This window comes from Notolepis coatsorum (assembly GCF_963971535.1).
Source record: "Notolepis coatsorum genome assembly, chromosome: 12".
NCBI classification, from domain to species: Eukaryota; Metazoa; Chordata; class Actinopteri; order Aulopiformes; family Paralepididae; genus Notolepis; species Notolepis coatsorum.
Genome location: NC_140176.1, coordinates 66,640,275 through 66,665,234, shown reverse-complemented (window position 1 = coordinate 66,665,234; position 24,960 = coordinate 66,640,275). Strand labels below are relative to the sequence as shown.

The following is a 24,960-nucleotide window of genomic DNA, read 5'->3' as shown; positions in this document are numbered from 1 at the left end:
TCCAAATGTATAGGTAAAAACCATATTATGCGTTTTCATCAATAAAGAAATGGCCAAATTTTTTTCCGCTCGCGCGCTTACACGCGCTCACATTCACTGGGGGCCTACAAATACATTCTTTCATGGGGCCCAGAATCTGGAGCTACACCCCTGCACACACACACACACACACACACACACACACACACACACACACACACACACACACACACACACACACACACACACACACACACACACACACACACACACACACACACACACACACACACACACACACACACACACACACACACACACACACATATATTTTATGCATAGCGTGGGTGGTGATGATGATGATGATAGAAACCGCTGTGGCCCATACAGTTGAATGCTGGTATTACACTCACTGAGGGACACGAAGAAGTCAAGTCCGATGGGACTTGGGAATCTCAAATACAAATCGGGATTGGAATAAAAAATGCATTTATATTAAACAATACAGAATATACAGCACTTCTTCTGGTCTTTAGGGTAAGCACTTAATCCCTCCCCCCTGAACATTTATGGAGATGTATGGGCCTTTTAAGTCAGTGATAAAAGTGTCTTTCAAGGATAAGTGAGCTCCTCCACCGATTATTATAGTTCAATATTTTATCACCAAAACCCCCCAAAAAGCATAAAAAGGGGGCCCTCCCGCCCAAAAAGGGCCCCCAGAAATCGGGTTTGCGCAATGCACGCGCTTGCTTCGCACGCACACAGGCCTAGTGCCCTTTTCAGCCTTTGAGCACAGTCTGCCCCTCTAAAGTCCTGTGCACGTCCTTGCTGTGCTGTCTGAGATCAGTCAGTCCACCATGTGCCACAGAAAACACACGCCTACATACTTTGCAGTTTGCTTTGTAAACATCTGCACTGACGCTATCAAGCCAGTGGTTTGCCTCTTCCCACTCGGGTCTGTATTTCTGGAGGCGTTTTGTCTTTTTAGGACGCGGTGGAGTCACAGTGTCTGCTGTAGACATTTTCAAAGCGTCTTCGAAAAGAAATCACGCAGCGCACAGACAGAGGCACAGAACTCTTCTTAGCAACGTGAAAGCGCTAATTCTCATTGGTCGGTGAGCTGCTGAGCGCACGGCCATCATACCAGAGTTGCCAAGTCTGTTTATTTACAGCAACTTTGACACAATTTTGCGTGTTTTTGTAGGTCGGCTGGCTCATTTCTCTCACTAAACTGGCAACCTTAAAATACGGGACAAAGGGCGTCCCGTATCAGTTCAATATGGAACGCGTCTTTTAGTTTCCAATTACGGGACGATTCCGTATTTTAAGGGACGGGTGGCAACCCTACATATAACGTTACACAGCTATAGATAGTCTCCAGTTAATCTGGTATCATTACAACCCAAAACACGGTAAAATTAGCAATAACAGTAACGTTAGTACTAGTACTGGCTAACTAGGCCTAGCTACTAGCCAGAACCTTTGTGCCTAACTAATACTCATAGACTTGGTCACTTTCGGTAGCATGCTTGAACGGTAATGATTTATGTGTCGTGTCGTGTGGCTTATTTATTAATAGAGGTTACCACATATTTTTACAAGGTTAGAGATTAACCGATTATAGAAATTAGTAGCTAAATTGCAACTTGCGGTGGCTAGCTAGCTAGCTAGCTAGGTAACCAGTCCCAGCTAGCCACTAGCTGATGACTACCTGTACGTAGCTACAGACTAGCTGTGAAGAGCTAGCTAATTTAGTTCCACAACGTTCACAGTGCATGGTTAACACGACGCTATAGGCACAATGGATGGGTTGAGATATAAATACTGTGCTAACGAAACGAGATCTTACCTTGAGTCAGTGAAGACTATTCCGTGAAGAGGGTTTGTTGACCGTGAACATGAACATGACCGAAGTCTGACTGACTGGAGTAGACAAAAGGCATGTACGATAGTTCCCAGTGGGGGAGGGGTGTATCAAGCCCAGCTCTCTGCATTGCTACCGGCTTGGCCGGCCGTCATACTAACACAATTGGCAGTGTTAGAGGGTGGGAAAGCCGGTGGGTGGGGATTGGCCGTTGTGGACAACGACTCCTACAGGTCGGTTGGGTGACGCCGGTGCGGCGGAAACAGGAAGTAGCGGGGGCAGCGTGAGCCTCCCACGCGTTACTCCGCGTTATTTTTTTCCGTAGCCGCATTTCTGGCAGACGCTCTCTGATTGGCCACTGACTGACACTCTCTGATTGGCCACTGACGAGATTGCCCAATCGCGTGACGAGCTGTGTCTTTGTCCATTTCCGCGTCAAACAGCCTGCAAACTATACTCGTGAGGGTATACTCTCATTTGTATATGAAAGATGGGGCCTACACGGTGACAGAGAAGCATCCACTCATCCAGAGAATCCTGGGATCACCAGTTACTGGTCGTGGCCCACTAGTTGACTATAATGGGCTTCAAACCAAGATCCTCCGCCGTCGCCTAAAAGGCTGAACAGAAGGACCCTAATCTGGGGCCGGTTTTCGTAAACATTGTCAGCTAGCCCCCATAGCACTAACAGACAAGTGGTGCTCGCAAGCAAACATTACTTACCAAACCTGGAACCCACCGCTTCTCACAACAGTCGGTGCGTCCTACAGTCCAGCTGTGTTGCTGGAGGGTCTTACCCCATCCAGCCGCAGCAAGGAGGATTGTAGTTGGGAGGCATGTCAGCGGCGTGAACTCCTAATACGAAAAAACCGGTGGAGGTGTAGAATGATCATCATCTTCCAGACACTCCAGTAACGAAGACAATATCGCCGTATTTTCTCGAAAAATAGTGAGAGAGAAAATAAAGATATGATGTCAACGTATCTCTTGTTTTCCAACTTTCTTCAACTAGCAACCTCGTCAAGTGGGGATCTACCGAAGGCACTTCCTTGTGGTGAAAGCGAAGAAGGAGGCGAGTGTGTGGCCCCACCCCTGCTTATGTAGGTAAGCTGATGGGGGTGTGGCCAGACGGATGTTGGGATGTAAAGGTGCATTGGGGAATTTTTTATTCAGTGCGCGTGCACGAGCGAGGTACAGTGCAGTAGTGACGCCGAGCGGAGCCATACGATACAGAACATTTATTATATGGTGCTTCAATTAGCAATTATGAACACAGTAATACCTAGAGTGGTCATGCCCGCATTGATTGTGCAAAATACAATAATAAAATAGGCATAGACATTTTTTAAATAGGTAAGACACAAGATATGCATGATAAAAAAAAAGACATGCCAAGTTCCTGAGAAACACTACTATACAATATACAATTTTAGCTCTTAATGTATCTATCACCTTTATCTATCACCAATCACTTTTAATCAAATTTAATTACAGGTACAAAACGTTAATATAAATCACTCTTATGCACTGGTACATAAGTTATATAACAAACCAGTTTAATAAAACTCTAACCCTTATGGTCATGCCTGCATCGATTGTGCAATAATACTAAAATACCTGAGAGGGCACTGGTTCCTATGTAGACTACTATACAATTTTAACTCTGTCATTATTATACTTAATGTATCTAAACCAGTGGTCACCAACCTTTTTAAGCCCAAGATCACTTTTATTTTTTTGGTGAAGGCAAGATCTACCTATTGAAGCGTTGAGAGAAAAAGACAGCCAAGATTGTATTAAACTAAATGACTTTTATTTGCCTGTATTCTAATTGCAATGCTTTGGTCCAACATTAAAAACGTCAAAGAAGAGACCTGTAATATGTACTTTCTCAGTCAGTGCTAAATGCAGTCATCTTATGCAGCATCACTTTTCACAGCAAAACAAAAGTAGAACTGTAATGTGGACTTTCTCAAATTATTAACATTGACAAACATATTTACAATTAGCATTTTATAAAGTAGAACTGTAATGTGTACTTTCTCAGTCAGTGCTATGTGCAGTCATCTTATGCAGCATCACTTTTCACATCAAAACAAAAGTAGAACTGTAATGTGGACCTTCTCCTATTAACATTGACAAACATATTTACAATTAGCATTTTATAAAGTAGAACTGTAATGTGTACTTTCTCAGTCAGTGCTAAGTGCAGTCATCTAAATGCAGCATCACTTTTCACATCAAAACAAAAGTAGAACTATAATGTGGACCTTCTCCTATTAACATTGACAAACATATTTACAATTAGCATTTTATAAAGTAGAACTGTAATGTGTACTTTCTCAGTCAGTGCTAAGTGCAGTCATCTTATGCAGCATCACTTTTCACAGCAAAACAAAAGTAGAACTATAATGTGGACCTTCTCCTATTAACATTGCCAAACATATTTACAATTAGCAGTTTATAAAGTAGAACTGTAATATGTACTTTCTCAGTCAGTGCTAAGTGCAGTCATCTTATGCAGCATCACTTTTCACAGCAAAACAAAAGTAGACCTGTAATGTGGACTCTCAGGGAACGATAAAAAAAATTTTTTACATTTTTTTTTCAGGGAAAGTCTCAAAGATCGACCAGTCATCCAATGCTTCCAAAGACATGTTGTCTCCGATCATGGCCAGAGATGAATTCCTCACAGAGTGCTCTCATGTCAAAGGCATCAACCCTTTCTTGATGTATATGACAAACTGCCACACCCGAGCAGCCAATATGCAAAGACGAGTACTGTGTAGTAGCGAGTCACAGTGCTGGCCGCGCAGTTGCCGCGGTTTGGGGGGAAAAACATGGGGGGGGACAAATACTGCACTCTGAAATCATGCAGGGGACATTTTCCGGGGACCCCCCCCGTAAGTTACGCCCCTGCTTGTAGACCACGCCCATTGCAAGTTGCTGTACTCTGTCGTCTACTCTAAGCCATCCTAGGTTGTCAAAATGGGCAGGGGTGAGGTTGGTTTTAGGAGTAAGGTCAAGCAGTAGTCTGACCAGTTTGTTTTGTGATGTTTGTAATCTTGTTTTTAGTGCCTTTGAGGTGCTTTGGTACCATGAGGTGCAAGCATAGTCGTAGTACCCTTGAATGACTGCTCCTGCTAGAGTCTTCAGGGTATTCTTACAAGATACAAGATACAACAAGATACAAGATTCCTTTATTGCCACACAACCAGATTGGTGGTATTCTTGATCGGTACAGTGTAATAGCTCTACAATACATGAAACTGGAACATAGATACAAATGGATACATGATACGGCACAACATGACACAATAAATACATAAATACAGCACAGCACAACTAAACACACAGAAGAATCTAGTCCATCAGGTCAGGAGCTTGCTTAGTGTAGGGGTGGGAGGGGGAGAGGGGGGCCAAGGGAGTTCAGGGTCCGAATGGCGGTTGGGAAGAAGCTGTCCTTGAAGTGGGTGGTTTTTGAAAAGATGGACTTGAAGCGCCTACCTGAGGGTCCTTAGCAATTTTTCTGGCGCGGGTGGTTGTGCGGGAGGTGAAGATGGAGTCCAGGGAGGGAAGGTCACATCCTATGATTTTGGAGGCCTTGTTGATGATGCGCTGAAGTTTTTGGGTCTCTTGTTTACCAGAGAGGAGATCCGGTACAAGAATCTTGTTCGTTGGTTGACTTTCTTGATTACATTGGATGCCATTTTGTCACAGGAAAGATTTTCCTCTAGGATGGAACCCAGGTATGTAATTTCATCTTTCCTTGTGACAATATTGTCACCCACTGTAACAGAAAAGGTTTTGCTGAGTTTGTTATTTGATCCGAAGAGAATGGACTCTGTTTTACCCAGGTGTAATGATAGTTTGTTATCAGCGAGCCAGGTGCAGATTCTGCCGAGTTCTGAGCTGAGGGTTTTTTCAACCTGTAACTTGTTCTTGTCAGAGACCAGCAGGGCTGAGTCGTCCGCGAACAGGAACATGTTGCAGTCACAAGCTGACGACATGTAATTTGCATAAATTAGGAACAGTAACGGTCCTAGTATGCTTCCTTGTGGAACACCACAGCTCACTGGGAGGGGGGGGATAGAGTACCGTTTACCTCTACCATCTGTTCTCTCCCCTCCATGTAGGATTGCATCCAGCTCACTGAACTATCAAAAAAACCAAATGCTTTTAGCTTGTCAATCAGAATGGAGTGATTGACAGTTTCGAAGGCCTTTTGTAGGTCCAGCATGACCATGCCGCAGTATTTGCCCGCGTCCACCTCTTGTTTGATGTGGTCGTTCAAATAGAGGAGGCATGTGTCAGTGGAGTGGGATGTTCTGAAGCCAGATTGGAATTCGTAGATAGCTGGATAACAATTCCACTTTTCGACAACGGCCTACAATAGTCCGGAGCTCTACCCATGTGGATTTCTGCCAAATGTAAATGAGGACTTAATCGGTTTGTTTGTGTTTGTTTCAATCTTGCGTTTGTAAATTGCTCCATGTGAGAGTATAGCATGAGATGGATTAGTCACCACAGCTGTCTTGCTCTGCTGCAGACAGCGGCTCCTTCTTGATCTACAATGAAAACTACAACAAGTGGTGGAGAGTGCCGCCTCGGTGACGGTGGCCCGTTGCAACCCACAAGTAACCAACTTTGAGAATGTTTGGGCCTGTTCTTGGATGTCAGCACACCAGCTAGATGTCTTCAAAGCACAAATGCAGAGTTGTGTGACACTTCGCTGACGCAACAAAACAAAGAAAAGGGTTTGTTTCAACTTGTATGGCAGTAATATGAACAGTGAGAGCAGCATAGTTGAAAGCCTCGTTATTCCAGAGCTTTGCACCGTAGCTTTGCATCAAGCTATGTTTGCATCAAGTACGTACATAAGGGAGGACATCCAAGGTGCTGACATGTCAAGAAAACTATAAAAGGAAGTGTCATCACGTCACTGTTTGTTTGTTTAACATTTATTTACCCAGGGTAGGTTCGCTGAGCACAGATGCTCTTTTTCAGCTACGCCCTGCTTCACATTCACACAGTTCCATTCATACCTGGGAGCTGCCCAGTACAACCACAGTCTGACACCATTGGCCACTGAGCAACTCCACTGGAGCAGTTGGGGGTTAAGTGCCTTGTAGCGCGTGATCGCACATGGTGCCCAGTGTGGAAACTTTCAGTTCCCATTGAGTTGAATGGGATCGCCATCTCGTCATTTAAACAGGATATTACCTCAGATGTCAGAATCATTGGCAATTTGTTGCATTGTTAAGTAGCTAACGTTTGATATATTGGTTGATGTATATTTCCTTGTACATTTTAATACAGGCTTCAACAGAACTGGCACCAAGCAGAGCATTACAACGCTGGTATTCTGACATGGTGACCCTTCCTTCTTTTATAGTTTCCTTGTGACTCATTGCGGTAGCCCATAATATAGGAAGTAAGGGGGTCTGGAAAAAAGGGATTTACCAAACTGGATGAGTCATCAGTCTGGTGCTCATTTGTAACGTGGCTGTGTGCCATACATGTACAAAACACACCATGCTCAAATGAGACAAAAGGACTAAGGTATCTGAAGCTGCACAAAAAAATTTATTGCCTTGTAAAGCAAGCATGTTCGATTCAGGTTTCACTTCATGAGATGAAGATTAATATGTCTTAGTTCAACTCTTGATCCATTTCTTAGAAAGTCTTTCACTGGAGTTTGGTTTATGTTGCTTAGCACTTTTTTCCCCCCTTAACACTTTGATTGCCTAAGGCTAAATTCATTATATACCATAGGTTGCCGGCTCTATTTGTCTATGGAGAAATTCCCCTTCTTTGCAGGGCTATAACTTTTTAAATTCTATTGCTACATTGCCATTATTAGGGCCCATTCAAAGTCCTATATGTATTGTTCATTGTGTAGCAACGTTAAACTTTTTCATTCACATATTCATAGTAAAGTATGGTCTAATGTATAAGTATGTTTTCATCTCTTTCTGCAGCTTTCTCCAGAACGTGATCTATAGCCCCAAATGCATTATATTGATGATGAAATACAGTTTGATGGCAATCGGGGCGATATAAAAAATTTCAATTGGATGTACTTCTAGAATGATCTACGTATGATCTGATGATGACCGGATGGGCGGGGGATCGTTTATAATTCCGTGGGCAGCGTTATATCATTCATCTAGTGTGGGTCATATGTTCATCATAACAGTTTATATGGAACACGTTCAAAAATAACGCTGAATCTTACCGTATCTTCCTCGCGCCGTTGGACGATCAGCGTGGTGTAGACCGTTTTCGATTATGGGATGTTTATCCTGATCAGGGGCGGAGCTAGGGGTGGCTACTTGGGCTCAAGCCCTGAATGTTTTCTGAAAAGCCCTGAATCTATTAAAAAATGTTTTTTTTTTTTTTTTGACAATTCATCATTGTTTACATGAAAATATGTTTGCACCAGATTTAGCAGAAGCTAATTTCCATCTGTGGTCTATCCAGCTGCTAACTGTATTTGAGTGAGTTAAGTCTTGGTGTCATGGTAGACTCAGACCTAAGCTTTAAATCACAATCAACAAGTTGACAAAAACTTAATTCTTCCACCTTAGAAACATAGCTAAAGTACGGCCATTTATAAATCAAAAGGACGCTGAAAACCAGATCCATGCCTTTATTTCAAGCCAACTCGACTACTGTAATGCACTCCTTACCGGCCTCCCGAAGAAATACGATGATAACTATTTTATTGCAATGCACTATTGCATTATTTTATTCTATTTTACTAACTATTTTATTGCACTGCACTATTTTACTTTGTATCAGTGAATCATAGACGCCTGGCCATAAGAGCATTCGGAGCATCTCTGCTCTCCCACTATTGAACTTGGGGGAGCAAAGGTATGCTCTTGCTCCACCACTTTTTGATAATATGAAAAATATGATATACCCCCCCCCCAATATATAAATCTAACCATAACTACTGAGTTAACTGAGTTTTATAGTGAAAAGAGCAGCTTTATTGGTCAAGATTGAAGGCTCTATATTGCAGGAAATTGCACGTACAGGTTAATTAAATTCAAAAGAAATCTGCCGTGGAGGGGGTCGTGCCTGACCCCCTCCAAACCACCCCTTGCCTGCAGGGGGCGCTCTCGAACCGTTAGACAGTTGGTGGGAGCCCACCAGCACATCTCAGGGCTCCGGAAAGAAAATATGATTTCGATCACAGATTTTTGAAATATTGATATCAAAGACGAGTTACGGCGTCCTCTGCACCTTTAGCATGGCTCTGAATGACGTGAAAAAGCGTTTTCCGGCAATCAAAGTGTTAACGTCTGCACCACTCAGAAAGCCACTCTGGACTGCAGGGATCAACATAGCAAGCGAAGAATAGTAACATTGCCAATTATGAACAGAACAAATATCTTTTAATAATGCTTTTTTATTAATCATACGGAGTACAAAAAGTTCATGTACACATTACAAAACACTGACACTGAAAACCGCATGGAACAGGACAGTAAATGAACACAGTTGTGATTTATGATCAAAGACAGAATAATGCATAATGACAGAAGACTAACATACAGGCACACAGGGGTTAAAATACTTTTTAACTGCTGCTGTGACCCATTGTCACCTCCATTTATATTGTAAACACTGAATGCAATGTTACTCACTGTGCCTTGTATATATTATATTTATCTGTATTGTGTGATTTTGTGTGAATGGCGGAGTAGCAAAGTAAGATTTTCATTGTATGGCAAACTGTCTGTTTAACTGTGCACATGACAATAAACTATCTTAGATACAAGATACAAGAGTTTTATTTGTCACGGCATACAGGTATACAGTGAATGCGGGGGGTCTTATCTTATCTTGAATCTTGAAAAGAGCAGATGCAATCCAGATACAAGATGCATGATAATGCAAGGTGTAAAGGGGGCCAGTGACCACACAGTATACTTCATGTGTAGAAATTACTATTGTAACCCATTCTCAATCCCAAATGCAAGGAAAATACCCTTTGAAAGTTACTCAAAGCTGTATGCAAAGACAAAGAAGCTAAATATTTAGTATGCCATCTTGAGTTTTACATTTTCCTTTAGATGGACATAAAATAATCCACTTTGGTGGACTTCCTGGAGTTACTTTGAAGGAAAAACCTTAGAAATACTCAATGGGGTCACTGTGGACCTTGGACTCCAGCATGTTACTCAGCTCCAGAGTTCCTCCCGCATGGGGGAGTTTTTTATAGACACGCAAGTGGACATGATCCTCTCCTCCTACGTGGACCTGCAGGACAGAGAACTGAGTTTAACAGAGAATTCATGAAACTCAACAGATAACGTAGGGATGGAATCGGTCCGTCTCCCAACATCAGTACATTTTCCGAGTAATAAGGTATCTCACAATGTTGATTACCTTGATAAAGTAGTTTGTCCCGGCCACAACCTGCGACATGTAGCTCTTGGCAGTGAAAACACTCCAAATCTTCCCTGATTTTGCCTCTGCAGACGGCTTCATCTGTACACAAAGGGAAGTGGGTCACCGTGGGTTAAAAGGCTGGGCAGAGTAGGCTACACAAATCATAAAACACAGGGAGCTAGACTGTTCCGTGATGATGACACTTTCACCTGAGTTAAGGGAGATTTTCTACTGCTCAGTGTGGTATGACTGTCTCTCACTAGCAACATCTTAACTGTCTGGACCCCAGGGGTGTCGTTTTGGTATGGCAAGGTATGGCACTCGCCATACCTAGGCTAATTAATTAATATCTTCAATTTTTTTCATTCAAATGTTGATTTAGAATTTGAATGTCAACATTATGAACGAAGCTTTGAACTATTCGGTACAGCCCTAGCATGTTTTGATATTGTCAATTATCTCACTTTTACTAGGTGACTTTTACTAGGTGACTAACTCAAATATGCCGCCAGAAAAAATAAGGAAAATGGACATACGGACGTTTTTTTGTCTAAGGGCAGCAGAGACAAGTGATACAGGGACACACAGGTAAGGTCTTACAATGGCTTAGTGATTATAACAGTGCAGTTCAGCATTCAGTAACCAATACTTTTTGTGAACGTGTTTTTGATACTAGATTCTGTTGAACACAAACCGCAAAACCGTACCTAAGGAAAATTGGCTCAATTGCAAGAGAAATAATAGACGGTTATTGTAACTGAGGGGTACAATTCCCTGACTGTATGGTATGGTATGGTATCATTAAACCACTACTGTCTTATGTACATTACTACTGGCCATACAGTACACGGGTATATGTGATGAACACTTCCCACAATGACACGGTTCCACACAAACTTGGTTAGAATAATATTTATTAGCAGCAAATAGTAAATTACATTACTTGGTCGCGCTTGTAAGGCGAAGAATGTGCGTGAGTAAATCAAGAGCGTAGGTCCATTAGAATAGTACGCAGGAGATAATAAATACCACCTGTATCAATAGGAATTATATCTATGGTACACTAGTAGGGCAGCGGGAGATACTAGTAGGGTCCCTCCGGTTGTAGGCCAGCAGGGGGAGGAAATGTTCGAATGCAAACTCTGGATCAACGGGGAATCAATAAGCTCCAGCTACGGGAGTCGGTACATTACTCCCTTGATCGGCAGACGAAAGCAGCAGCTGTAATCCAAGTATGCGTGCAGCATAGGTGAAAGCCAGCCAGCCTCTCCGAGAGACGGGCTCGAGTGATGTTCCTCACGGGTAAATCCCACACAGTAGTGGGTGTAGACGATTCTCCTCCGCTCCAACAGCCACAGGACCAAAGCAATATAATAATAATCCAGCCGGAAAAAGGGCTCTGCATTCACCGGTGTAGATTCTCCGGTGCGCGGTACTTCACATTAACTAGGTCGAACTTGACGTTATTCCACTAAGCTCTGACACTTTACTGTCCTATTCGCACGCAGTTATAAGTGCTCTATTTAGACGCACGGTTGCTCACTTCACTTGGTCGTTGACTCGTGATGAAGGCTTTACGTTTGAGGGTAACACGTTTCTAGGTTAACTTGACTTTAGGCTAAGTGCTTCTGTATCCACCTGCAACGTATTTATACGTTAGGTGAACAAACTAGTACCAGCCTTATTCCTGTCTCGTATTCTTGCGCAGAGCCGGGCATGTCCAGGCAAGCCTTGGCGGTGACTTTGAACTAGACCTTGGGGGTATGGCTGTGGCGCCTAGGGGATCGCTTCCAATAGGAGAACGAAATATTATGGTCTGTACTAGGTAAAAGGGATATTCCGTGTATATGTACAAAGAATACACAAGGGATATCAGACGATATACAAATACTATACAATATATATCAAGTAATAAATATATATATTCGGTTTAATCTGATCCTTCGTAACAGCCGCCTCCTAATTAGTCCGCACCTAATTAGATAAGCAGAGACAGATTAACCGCACTGTCCACTACTCAATGTCCGTTGTGAGGGTAGGGCAATTCACAAAGTCAGTGGGTCATGGTCGTCATTAAGCGAGTCGGGGAGCCTTGGCAACTCTATCAGCCTCGCCACGGGTCGGGTGTATGTCCGCCCCTGGCCGAGCACTTCTGCCGCTCTGACCTTTCCGTCGGCACCAGTGATCACTTTGCTTACGCGGCAGGCCGGCCACGCAGCTCGGGGTAGTGACTGGTCTATGATCATGACGACTAGACGGGATGAAGGGGGGCTTAGGAGGAAGCGGGCCTGAGACTGCTTTGATCTGTGCTTGGCTGTGCCTCCACCTCCTCCGTCTGTTTCTCTTGTTTGCTCTGTACCCCGTCTGAGGAGGGGCCGGTTCCGGCCGCCCCATCAAGGAGTCGCTTGAGGTGCTGGGTTCGAGGTCAGCTACGTCTGGAGTGCAGCTGAGGGGGGTGGAGTTCCGAACTCCCTCTTGTGCCCACGGTTCTCTCACAGGCCTCTCGCTTAATGTCAATAGCCTCTCAACGGGCTGTACGAGGGAGTGGCCGGTGTCGCTCACCTTTGTGTGTAGGCAGCGTGTAGACGTGGGTTGACTGTCAAGTCCGTAGAGGGGGCCCTGGAGCGTCCACCCCAGTCGGGTCTGAACCGCGACTGGGCATCCTTTGGGTCCGATGTGGGCCGCCTCAATTGGGAGAATGAGGTCTGTGTGGTCGGAGCCGATGAGCAGGGTCGGTGTGGCGCCGTCGATAAGCGGTATAGGTAGTTGACGTAGGTGCACATACTTAGCCATCAGCTGTGGGATGGGGTAGGTGTACTGTGATAGGCCTATGTCGTGGCTGGTGAAGACGTTGGTTATACTATACTGCTTCTCGGGCTGGTCCACCGCTGCTATCTTGAAGGAGACCTTCTCACCTTCTATGGTCTTCTGGTCCCTTCTGATGGTGCGTATTGTCATGGTACCTTTGGCACCCCGCAGGCCCAACTGGGCTGCTGCGGAAGCGAGGAGGAGAGTCTTTTCAGACCCATCGTCCAGGACGGCGTAAGTGTCCAGGACCTTGTCCTCGTAGCTCAGGAGCACTCTGACCACTTTGATGAGCACTCGGGGGGTCCCGCTATGCTGGTCAATGTGGAGCACTCCTGTTGGTCGGTTGCTTTGGATCGTCTGGGGTGGTGCCGACTCGCGGTCGTCCGAGTAGCACCGTGACTCCCAGTGTCTGCTGTAGCAGTCGGGACACCAGGGAGCGGTCTGGTGGATCTTTGGTACTGGTGCCACCGCCTCGGCCTGGTCCATTACCGTGACGGGCCCACTTTGTTGTCCTGGCGGACGCCTGTTGATGTCATGCAGGACCTCCAAGTGGGCGCCGCCGCACCTGCTACACTTTTTCTTCAAGCGGCACTCAGCTGCCATGTGGCTGCGCGCGCAGCGGAAGCAGCGGCGGTGGTCCTTGATCCACTGACTCACCTCGTCCGTGGTCAGCTTCCCGAAAGTGTCGCATTGATACAGCCGATGTTCCCCTTCACAGTACTGGCATTCAATCTTCCACTCCTCTTTCGTCGAGGGGGCGTTGTGGTTCTTGTGCTGCGGTACTGATTCGGCTTGGTGCATAACGGTCACCGACCGGCGGTTATCGTTTGATCCCCGAGGTCCTAGTCTTGGGCTTGGTCCACTCCATACGAACGTGTCCAGTCGTAAGCTGCTGACCTCCCTGGCGAGGAACTCAGACAGGTCTAGGAGGGATGCCTCTGGGCCGTTGGGGTCACGGTGGTCTCTCTGCCGCCGAAAACGCTCTTGTCGGGCGGGAGGGAGCCTCTCTAATATCCTCTCTACATTAGAGTTAGCGTACAGTTCGTATATCCCTTTTTCCTTTTGGGACCCCAGCATCCCTACCAGGGACTGTACCTTGATAGAGAGGTCATCTAGTGCTCTGTTGTCTCTGGCTGGGGGGAGACGGTCAATGTCTCTTATCTCCTGTATCACGTAGTCCCATATGCGTCCATAACGTTGGTCGAGGGCTACTAGAGCCGCGGTGTATGGGGTAGTAGAGTTGGAATATGCCAGCGCTATATTGTGCGCTCTGGGCACCTTCAGGTGCTTGAGTAGGATAGCATACTTGTACGTTTCATCCGGTACATCGGACATCATTGTCTCTAAGCACATTCGTAGCTCTGTGTACTGTGCTCTGTTCTCGTGTGTAAAATCCGGGAACGTCGGTGTGCCAAGGTACGATGCCATGGATGGCTGGCACATCGGTGAGCGTTGGGGGAGAGGCCTCCTAGGCGAGTCTCCTCTTACGTGTCGTCTTGGGCTGGTACTTGGTGGGTACCGAAGCCCGGGTACCCAGGTGCTGTTCCTCGGGGCTGGCGGTGCGTCAAACTCACCCGTGAGTTGAGTCGGGGGTTTGTAGCGCAGTGACTCGGGGCTGACGTCTGGGCTGTACTGGGCCTCCTGGTCCAGAGTACGTTGCTGCTGGTCGGCTTGACATTCCTCCTCTTCCTCTTCCTCTGCTAGGTCCTGGAGTCTTCTGTTCAGTCTCTCGGCGTGGTCCGGTTCTTCCCGGTTGCTGGGTCTCGTATGGACCGGCCGGGGAGGGGGTTCGGAGACGTGGACAGGATCCTCCTGTTGGCGGGGTCCCGGGTCGCTTGGTCGGGTAGGGGAATGTGCCCTAGACCCTTGTCGTGATGATCTCCGGGAGCTCCGTGCGGAGTGAGGGGGTGTCGCCATGGCGATCAATTGTTCTACCATCTTCGCCTGCTGCCGGTCGCGCTCTGCTTCGCGCTGGGCATGGGCGGCGTCGCGCTCTGCTTCGCGGTGGGCATTGGCGGCGTCGCGCTGTGCATTGGCGCTGGCATGGGCGGCGTTGCGCTGTGCATTGGCGGCGTCGCGCTGTGCATTGACGCTGGCATGGGCGGCGTGGAGCTGTGCATTTGCGGCGTCGCGCTGTGCGTTGGCGGCGGCGTGCTGTGCATCGGCGCGGCTTCTTTCAATGTTCTCTTCCGTCTGAAGGCGTCTGGTCTCCAGTCTTATGCGGTCGTCTTCACTCCTTTGTTGCGCCTGGAAGCGCTCTCGCTCGGTTGCAGAATGTTCACGTTCACGGAGGGCTTGCGCTTGGAGTTGCGCGTGAAGGCGCTCTCGTTGGTCTGCAGCTTGTTCGCGCTCGCTCGTCTGTTGCGCTTGAAGTCGATCGCGTTCGGTGGAGGCTGCCAGGGTGGCGATGAGTGCCTGCGCCAGCATCTTGTCCGCTTCGCTGGGGGAAGACACAGGCGGAGGTGATCGGCTTCTGGCAGTGCTCGTTGGAGATCCGTTCTCCTGTCGCGCTCCGAGGAGGTCCATCTCCTGGGTGTGCGTCTCTTCTGTTGGTGGGTCGGGCTCCGTCCCTGGAGGGCTTTCTTTATCCTGGAGCTCTCCGGGGACTGTCTCGACGACGTTGGCGGGGGGTAAAGTCATGTCATGTCCCTCCTGGTCCCCCCCGTGAGCTTGGTCAGTTACGTTAGAACCCACTAGGGTCTCTACTGGCGGGGTCGCCTGGTCGGTAGGGTTTGACATACTTTTACTATCCGCTTTAGTTATTTTATCCGCATTTAACTTCTTTTTAAAGCTAGGTATTGGACTGACAGCGTATGCCTCTAGATAGGGAGGTGGCTGACGTCTGCGCTGCGGGCGTTCTAGGTCGGGAGAACCGTTTGTGGAGTGTTCATCATCGGCCATGTTAATATTAATATTATATTAATATTACGCTAATTACCCTCCGGCTCGAAGGACCAATTGTAACTGAGGGGTACAATTCCCTGACTGTATTAAATAAGTATGGTATCATTAAACCACTACTGTCTTATGTACATTACTACTGGCCATACAGTACACAGGTATATGTGATGAACACTTCCCACAATGACACGGTTCGACACAAACTTGGTTAGAATGATATTTATTAGCAGCAAATAGTAAATTACATTACTTGGTCGCGCTTGTAAGGCGAAGAATGTGCGTGAGTAAATCAAGAGCGTAAGTCCATTAGAATAGTACGCAGGAGATAATAAATACCACCTGTATCAATAGGAATTATATCTATGGTACACTAGTAGGGCAGCGGGAGATACTAGTAGGGTCCCTCCGGTTGTAGGCCAGCAGGGGGAGGAAATGTTCGAATGCAAACTCTGGATCAACGGGGAATCAATAAGCTCCAGCTACGGGAGTCGGTACATTACTCCCTTGATCGGCAGACGAAAGCAGCAGCTGTAATCCAAGTATGCGTGCAGCATAGGTGAAAGCCAGCCAGCCTCTCCGAGATGAAAGCCAGCCAGCCTCTCCGAGAGACGGGCTCGAGTGATGTTCCTCACGGGTAAATCCCACACAGTAGTGGGTGTAGACGATTCTCCTCCGCTCCAACAGCCACAGGACCAAAGCAATATAATAATAATCCAGCCGGAAAAGGGCTCTGCATTCACCGGTGTAGATTCTCCGGTGCGCGGTACTTCACATTAACTAGGTCGAACTTGACGTTATTCCACTAAGCTCTGACACTTTACTGTCCTATTCGCACGCGGTTATAAGTGCTCTATTTAGACGCACGGTTGCTCACTTCACTTGGTCGTTGACTCGTGATGAAGGCTTTACGTTTGAGGGTAACACGTTTCTAGGTTAACTTGACTTTAGGCTAAGTGCTTCTGTATCCACCTGCGACGTATTTATACGTTAGGTGAACAAACTAGTACCAGCCTTATTCCTGTCTCGTATTCTTGCGCAGAGCCGGGCATGTCCAGGCAAGCCTTGGCGGTGACTTTGAACTAGACCTTGGGGGTATGGCTGTGGCGCCTAGGGGATCGCTTCCAATAGGAGAACGAAATATTATGGTCTGTACTAGGTAAAAGGGATATTCCGTGTATATGTACAAAGAATACACAAGGGATATCAGACGATATACAAATACTATACAATATATATCAAGTAATAAATATATATATTCTGTTTAATCTGATCCTTCGTAACAGTTATGATATTACATTCTGCTCAGCATAATTTGTATGCAAAATATTGTGGTTCCCTGCTTTAGTCTGTTGACACATTTCTATACTAAATACTTTGGTAGTCCTGTGTCATACCTAAATGTTATATAAGTGAATATAGAAACAACTCACCATTGCACAACTGATTTGACAAAAAAAATCCACCAAGGGGATTCACCCCCACCACCCTCCCTCCTTGCCATACCTTGGCTTTTACTGAAATGACGCCACTGCGTGGACCCTCAAGCATCCAGCAAAAAGTAGTGTAATGTTTCACGAATCAGACAATATGATGCGATTCAACTGTATTAGTAGCCACATAAATAAAAGAAGATTTTACTTTAAAAAGTGTTTCATCCACCCACCTCATCACATATGTTCTGGATCTCTGAAGTGGCATCCTTTGCGTCACTGGTTCCTCCACACATCATCATTGTGTGATGATTTAGGTAGCCTGTGAATTAGTAACATATATATAACACTGTTTATACTGAGATTACTATAGCCTGGCCCTATAGTTACAAAATAAAGTGGTTATTTTCTTCTAGTCGTCTACTGCTGCAGACTGAATGTTTCAGCTAATTTCTGCCCTTTACAGATTCTTTATTCTCTTATTGGCATATTTGTGAAAGATTAACCTTTAGCTTTCAACCACCTATAGTATTCATGGAAACTGATGGAAACAAGACAACCGTCTTTCTCAGGTCTGCATCCCCTTAACAATTGTGTGTATTGAGCCGTACTGTATTGTACCCATTCTGCAATCTGTTAAATAAAGTTCTCATTCATTCATTCATTCATTTTTGGAAACGTATATCCTTCTATGATTTCACATCTTAAAGAAAATATCCGTTAACTTTCAACCATCTTGTACTAGCCCAACGTTTTTGTCCTTCAACCAGCAAAGCTTTAAAATACACAATACAGTCCCACCTCAGCTACACTTATTGATGTTACATTATGAATTGAAAATGGGGGACCCTGATGTAAACAAGACAAACGTCTTTCTCTGGTCTGCATCCCCTTAACAATTGTGTGTATTGAGCCATACTGTATTGTACCAATTCTGCAATCTGTTAAATAAAGTGTTCAATCAATCAATCAATGTTCCTTTCTGTTGTGGGGATTTTACAGTGCATAATACACCCACAATAACAATAGCCGGCTGCCCCATCTCAAAATACAATGTCATAACCGTAATCCAGTACTTTATATTATTAATATACAAGATCAACTTGCCTATAAAGCAAAAGCATTTTTTTAATCAACACGTACTGTACATGTGACTCAAATCAAACTCACCTAACAACAGTTCAGTTCACTCAAAGATCCTGACTTGATGTGTCGAGTCCAGTGGTTCAACGGCGCTTTTAATTCCGGGTAGTCACATGACCATGATTCTCCTCTTCTGGAGCATACCATTACATTAGGGGGTTTAGCGCTAATCAAAATTGCCAGAAGCCAACAACAACGCTACAACATATTGACTCAATATTATAGTTTTTTAATTCATTATTAAACACCAATCAATGACAGTATTATGAGGAAATACAATAAGTATAGGCTACGGCTAGACAATATTTCTAACATGTTACACCTCTTTAAACACGAAGTGGTTTTTCGGAGGCGTGGCTGGACAGCTGAGTGCGCACAATGACAACATGAATGAATGAATGAATGAATGAATGAATGAATGAATGAATGAATGAATGAATGAATGAATGAATGGATGAATGAATGAATGAATGAATGAATGAATGAATGAAAACTTTATTTAACAGATTGCAGAATGGGTACAATACAGTACGGCTCAATACATACAATTGTTAAGGGGATGCAGACCTGAGAAAGACGTTTGTCTTGTTTCCATCAGGGTCCCCCATTTTCATTTCATATAGACATTTATGACATACACAACATACATGACATTTATAGCATAGGGACATATAGGTATTTAGTACTGATACATTTGTGACATAAGCGGTATTCAAATATACAGTACTGTTACCCCTAGATCCTGACAGAGTATATACATATGATGGGGAGGGGACTGTACATTAGGAGGGGGTGGGTGGGTGGGAGGGAGGGAAATATAGATACGGCGGGGAGGGAATATATAAATGCGGTGGGGAGGAGACTGTCTATTAGGAGGTGGTGGGGGTTTTGGGCATTTACGGTGGCCAGTTTCGAATTGCAGCCTCCCGTAGGTGCTCTTTAAGAGCGGTTTTGAATGTGGGCAGGGATTCACATTCCTTTACAGCTTTGGGTAGGGCGTTCCACATTGTTGTGGCATAATTGCGAAACGTGTGTTTAGTCCCTTGTTTGAGCCGAATCTGGGTTTAACATGATTTGTTGAGCTTCCTCTGGTGTAGTGGTTGTGGTATTCACTGACCTTTGGGAAGTATTTTGACATGTACATGGGCACCCCGGTCGTATAGTGTATCTTGAAGACCAGGCCCATTGCAAGTTGCTGTACTCTGTCGTCTACTCTAAGCCATCCTAGGTTGTCAAAGTGGGCAGGGGTGAGGTGGGTTCTGGGGTTCAGGTCAAGTAGTAGTCTGACCAGTTTGTTTTGTGATGTTTGTCATTTTGTTTTAAGCGCCTTTGAGGTGCTTTGGTACCATGAGGTGCACGCATAGTCATAGTACCCTTGAATGAGTGCTCCTGCCAGAGTCTTCAGGGTACATACAATTAAAGTCAACAGGCGTAGGCTATACATTAGGTTACTGTAACATAATGACCTATAAATGAACAGACATTTAAGATTATGGAGCCTAATTCATATACTAGACATGTTTGAAATGTGTTGTGCCGTGCGGTGCCAAAATGCTGGTCGTCTCTGTACGGCAGAGGGCAGCAATAGGGTCCAGCTGCAGCGCCGGAGAAACCTCTCACTGGCATCCTGTGGCAGCCACAGGACGCGCGCTGATTGGCGGAAAGTACGGAAGTATCTCGAAGTACGTCTGCGCTGATTGGCGGCGAGGGACGTCACTCTACATTGGGCCTAGCCCCTCCCCCTTGACCAAGCTCGGTTGAGACGTACGGTTGTAGAGAGCATAGATATATATAGAACACTAGATAGCTTACCGCCTTACCCGCGCTGCCGGCCGCGTAATGGAGAGCGACGTCGTCGTAGGGCGGCCATCTTGCCCCAGGCAGCTCAGCTACTGATAACATTAATATCTATGGTGCATGTACTATTTAAATAACCATAGATTGCTCAATTCTTTACCGATTTTCAAACGGGTCGGTTTGCCATAAACATCAAAGATGTAGTTATGATACTGCATACTTATAATTTTTTCTTTTTTAAGATGTTTTTTTACAAACCGCTTGAATCATAGCCACGTTAATAATGCTTGTAATAAACCAAATCCGTCAATATTTCAGCGAGTTATGAGTATTTTTGTCTGTGCAGATCACTCACCCTCACTCAAGGCTGACTGGGGCAAGATGGCGGCGGTTCAGCGACGCTGGTGACTCCGGCTTAAGCTATCTAGTGTTCTATATATATCTATGCGGCCTGGAATTGATTGATTGAAAACTTTATTAACAGATTGCAGAATGGGTACAATACGGTTGGAGAGAGGGTCGCAGAATGGGTACAATACGGTTGGAGAGAGGGTCGCGGCCTGGAATTGATTGAAAACTTTATTAACAGATTGCAGAATGGGTACAATACAATCTCTTTTTACTACACAGTTCTGTATCCCCTTCGGATGTATAGACGTGCGGTTGGAGAGTGGGTCGCGGCCTGGAATTGATTGACCCGTCTATCCCCTCTATCAGATAGATTTATTATTATTATTATTATTGGATACAGGAGTTTGGGTACCAAGAGCTTCTTCAAGTCGATTCTACAGACGGACTGTTTCTATCATCGGAATTAAATAATTATAATGATAATAAATACGACAATTACGTTTTGCATTTATAGTCATGACTCAATGAGCAATCTGAGCATTACCGCTCAGTACTTCTCTAAGCCGTCTGGCTCACAGATAACCGACTAGAATAGATTAACGAACTCCATATAAATCTATAGTTCATTAACGATGCAGCAGCTGATACTGTATACACACACACATACACTGCTGAATAATTATGTTTTGCCTCTATATATACTGTATATATAATTCTGTTTTGCCTCAATATACAGTATATATAATATATTGATGCAAAACAGAATTATTCAGCAGTGTGTTGTGTGCGTGTGCGCGCGCTGCGGTTGGCAGGTGAGCGCAACAAGATGGTATATAAATATGGTATATTAATACAGTCTAGTGTGCTGTGTGATGACAATACATTTGAATCGAATCTAATTGTGCACGCGGCTCTTGAGTCGCATTATAATGAGCTGGACAGATGTGTATGTGTGTGTGGTAACGTGAACACGTATCTGCCGTGCGAGACTAGGCGAGAGGCTGTCGTCAAATCTGAAGTGTCCGACGTTCTGACTCCTCCCCCGGCTGCATTCGTCTACTCTCATCTACTTTCGAGGCGAGCCGAAATCAATCTCGAACACGGGGCCGCGTAATTTTTTTTATGCAGTGCCTATTGCGTCCCCAGTACAAAAATGTTTGTATTTTGTCTAGATTTGGACAAAAACTAATTCCATTTGGTTTTTCATGTATAGTCAATTGTTATTTATCATGAATAATGATATGGGCTTCTAAGTTGCTGTTTTATAAATTGTAAAAGCTTTAATTAAAAGAGGTATTATGGCGAATTGTGGTATTATGCCATGTCCCCAGTGCTGTTCATTCAACTTCAATCTAAAGAATAACTAATAAAAAAACATATACATTTCTAAATATATCATGATTATAAAATTGTCTTGGTCAAACTCCATTTTATCAAATGCTGTTTTTATAAAAAAAATAAAAATAAAAAAAAGATTATACAAAGAAAATTGATTTATGTCCGTCCCCGGCGTTACTGTCCATTCTGTGGAGCTGTGTTTACTGTCCCTTTAAGAAGAAAACACATTTCTCAATGACATCAGTCTCATGAGGTGACATCACAACAGTGGAGGGGAAATCAAATGTGGTAAGATGTCTGCTTTTCTACCTCTCTATCCTATTTTGATGTTTCTATTAAGTGAGTTTGATATGTTTGAAAATAACTGTCCATCCTGTTAGGCCTAAGTATTGAGGAGATCAATCAAATGTAATAATTGAAAAAACTGTTTGTGAGGAATTATAGATTCCTCATCAAGAATTGAAAGCCATTATGCTAACACAGGCAGACTAAAGGCTAACTTTAGCTCAAAATGTCCACCCTGTTATTGTCCACCCTGTTAGCCTTATTCAACTAACAGGGTGGACACCAACCTAACAGGGTGGACATATATCTAGTAATGTTGACTTATAACAAGTTTTGTTGCCATGTATGCAGTGTTTTCCCTATATGCAGCATTCTTTTATATTTATTATTTATAACTAGTTTATAACTAATATTTATTTGCCCCTGGTTGCCTTACACTGATAAGTTAACATATAGGTGCAAAGCATTGGATCCAGGTGCTGCTGCAAAATAACATACTGGGGGAAACACTGATATTATATTGTATATTATTATGTATACTGTATGATATAGGTATATTATCTAAAGGAAATGCATGCATTTGTTTAGGAATGGCATCCCCATTAAGTGCAGCTGAATCACAGCGGTGTTACAGAGCACGCCGTGATGCTGACCCAGAGAGAAGACAGCAATACCTTCAGAAAGAGAGAGAAAAATGGAGAAGGGACAGAGAGAAAGGCATAAAGACTGGTATCAATGAAGTTGGTGAGAGAGAGAAAAGGGCAAGGAGGAAGATGCGAACGGAACTGAAGACCATCGAGATACTAGTAATGGATCTTCTCAAGCGTCAAACGGAGCTCATGTCCAGGCTGGCTAGCATGGAACAAGCGGACGCAGGCTGCACCAGTAGTCCCTCCTGGGCGACAGTGGTGAGGGGCCGAAGGAAGCTCTCCCTTCCTCTATATGATCCCGTTGATTCACCTCAACTATCAAACCGATTCAATCCTCTTTGTAATGATCCCAGCCTCCTAGGCTCTCCCTCGTTTCCGTCTCCTGCTGCTAGTAATGTAGCTTTGCTCAAAGACTATCCGATGCTAGCTACTAGCCTAGCTACTAGCCAGGCTCCAAGCGAAGCTACCAGGACGGCGGCCCTCTCCAGCTCACAACTCAACCATGGAAATATATCTGCAACCCAGAGCAGAAAGCGCTCTGCCCTGTTTGCTCTCGCATCGCCAAACTCCCCAGACTCACGCGATGGGTCCGACTCCCCAAAGTTTAAACGTCCTCGTCTGCGGTGCTCTGCAGCCCATGCCAGTATGATCATTCAAACGGCGAGTGTCATCGATGGAAATGCCGCTGTGAACGAGCCCCTCCACACGGCGCTGCTGCCCGACCAACCATCAAACCCCGCCAACAATGCAGACGCTACTCCTGCGGCTTTTCACCATAGAAACCTGGCCATCTACGACGGGGAATGCATCCATGAACAGCCAGAGATCCTACTCATCGGAGATTCCATCACCAGGTTTTTGCAAATACCACACGGCATTACGTATTGTTTTTCCGGTTTAAAAGTTACTGACTTACTTGAGTGTACTCCCGAAATCATCGACAGATATCCGTCCGCCCACACCGTTATCATTCATATCGGAGCAAATGACGTAATGGCTAGACAATCCGTTAAACTCCAATCTGACTTTGAATCACTAATACTCACTATTGAAAGCCTGGGTAAAATATGCATTGTGTCTGGCCCCATTCCATCCATAGGTCGTGGATCTGAGCGATTTAGCCGTCTGTTCTGGTTGCACAAATGGCTACAGACCTACTGTACTACTATAGGACTTTGCTATATAAATAACTTTGATCTGCTCTGGTCCAGGAAAGACCATTACAGACCCGATGGCATCCATCCAAACATATCAGGGGTAAATGTGCTAATACATAACGTCATACAAAGTGTAGCATCACTGGCCTGACAACCAACCATATCTAGCTCTGTAGACTATATACAGAAGCAGCCTAAGCTACAAAAAAACACGTTGAGTGTCATCCCGATTCTGATCACCAAAAGACTAATCAATTACTCATTATCACGTCCCATATGTAAATCTAACCTTATCAATATCAGTGTTCAACCACAGACTATCTCACACCCCACTACAGAACCCGTACAGCTAAAACTAGCACTGTTCAACGTTAGAGCGCTGAAACAAAAATCATTTCTGATAAATGAACTCATAGTAAAACATGGTGTACATTGTATGTTTTTAGTAGTGACATGGTTAGACAATATCACTGGTGTAGCAACACTGATTGAGACCTGCCCTTCCAATTTTAAATTCTATCAATCAAACAGACAGAGTGGGAGGGGAGGCGGAATAGCAGCAATCATCTCCACTCAATTTGTGTGCAATGATATTGACCTGGGAAAATTTTTATCATTTGAATACCTTGCTATTGTATTGAAAACAGAAATGCCAGTAATATGTGTGACATTGTATCGACCACCAAGGTACTCGCCACTCTTCATACAGGAATTTTCAGAACTCATATCGATCTGCATTACCAGGTGTGATAGAATCATTCTTAATGGAGATCTAAACATTCATATCAACAAAAAGGATGACCCCAGGGGTTGTGAGTTTCTGAACCTACTGGACAGTTTTGGACTGATGC

At 44.7% G+C, this 24,960-nt stretch overlaps 1 protein-coding gene across 1 annotated transcript; it reads right to left on the bottom strand.

Annotated features, from left to right (window-relative positions):
* Positions 1–9,253: 9,253 nt before the first annotated feature.
* LOC311238331 (cystatin-B-like) lies at positions 9,254–18,592 on the bottom strand. The gene is made up of 4 exons (XM_084326362.1): positions 18,559–18,592; positions 17,622–17,710; positions 10,247–10,348; positions 9,254–10,117 (listed from the first exon to the last, which is right to left on the bottom strand). Exons 2-4 carry the CDS (start codon positions 17,688–17,690, stop codon positions 9,989–9,991), a joined length of 300 nt encoding a protein of 99 aa, XP_084182488.1. The 5' UTR covers positions 17,691–17,710; positions 18,559–18,592; the 3' UTR covers positions 9,254–9,988.
* Between the last annotated feature and the right edge of the window lie 6,368 nt (positions 18,593–24,960).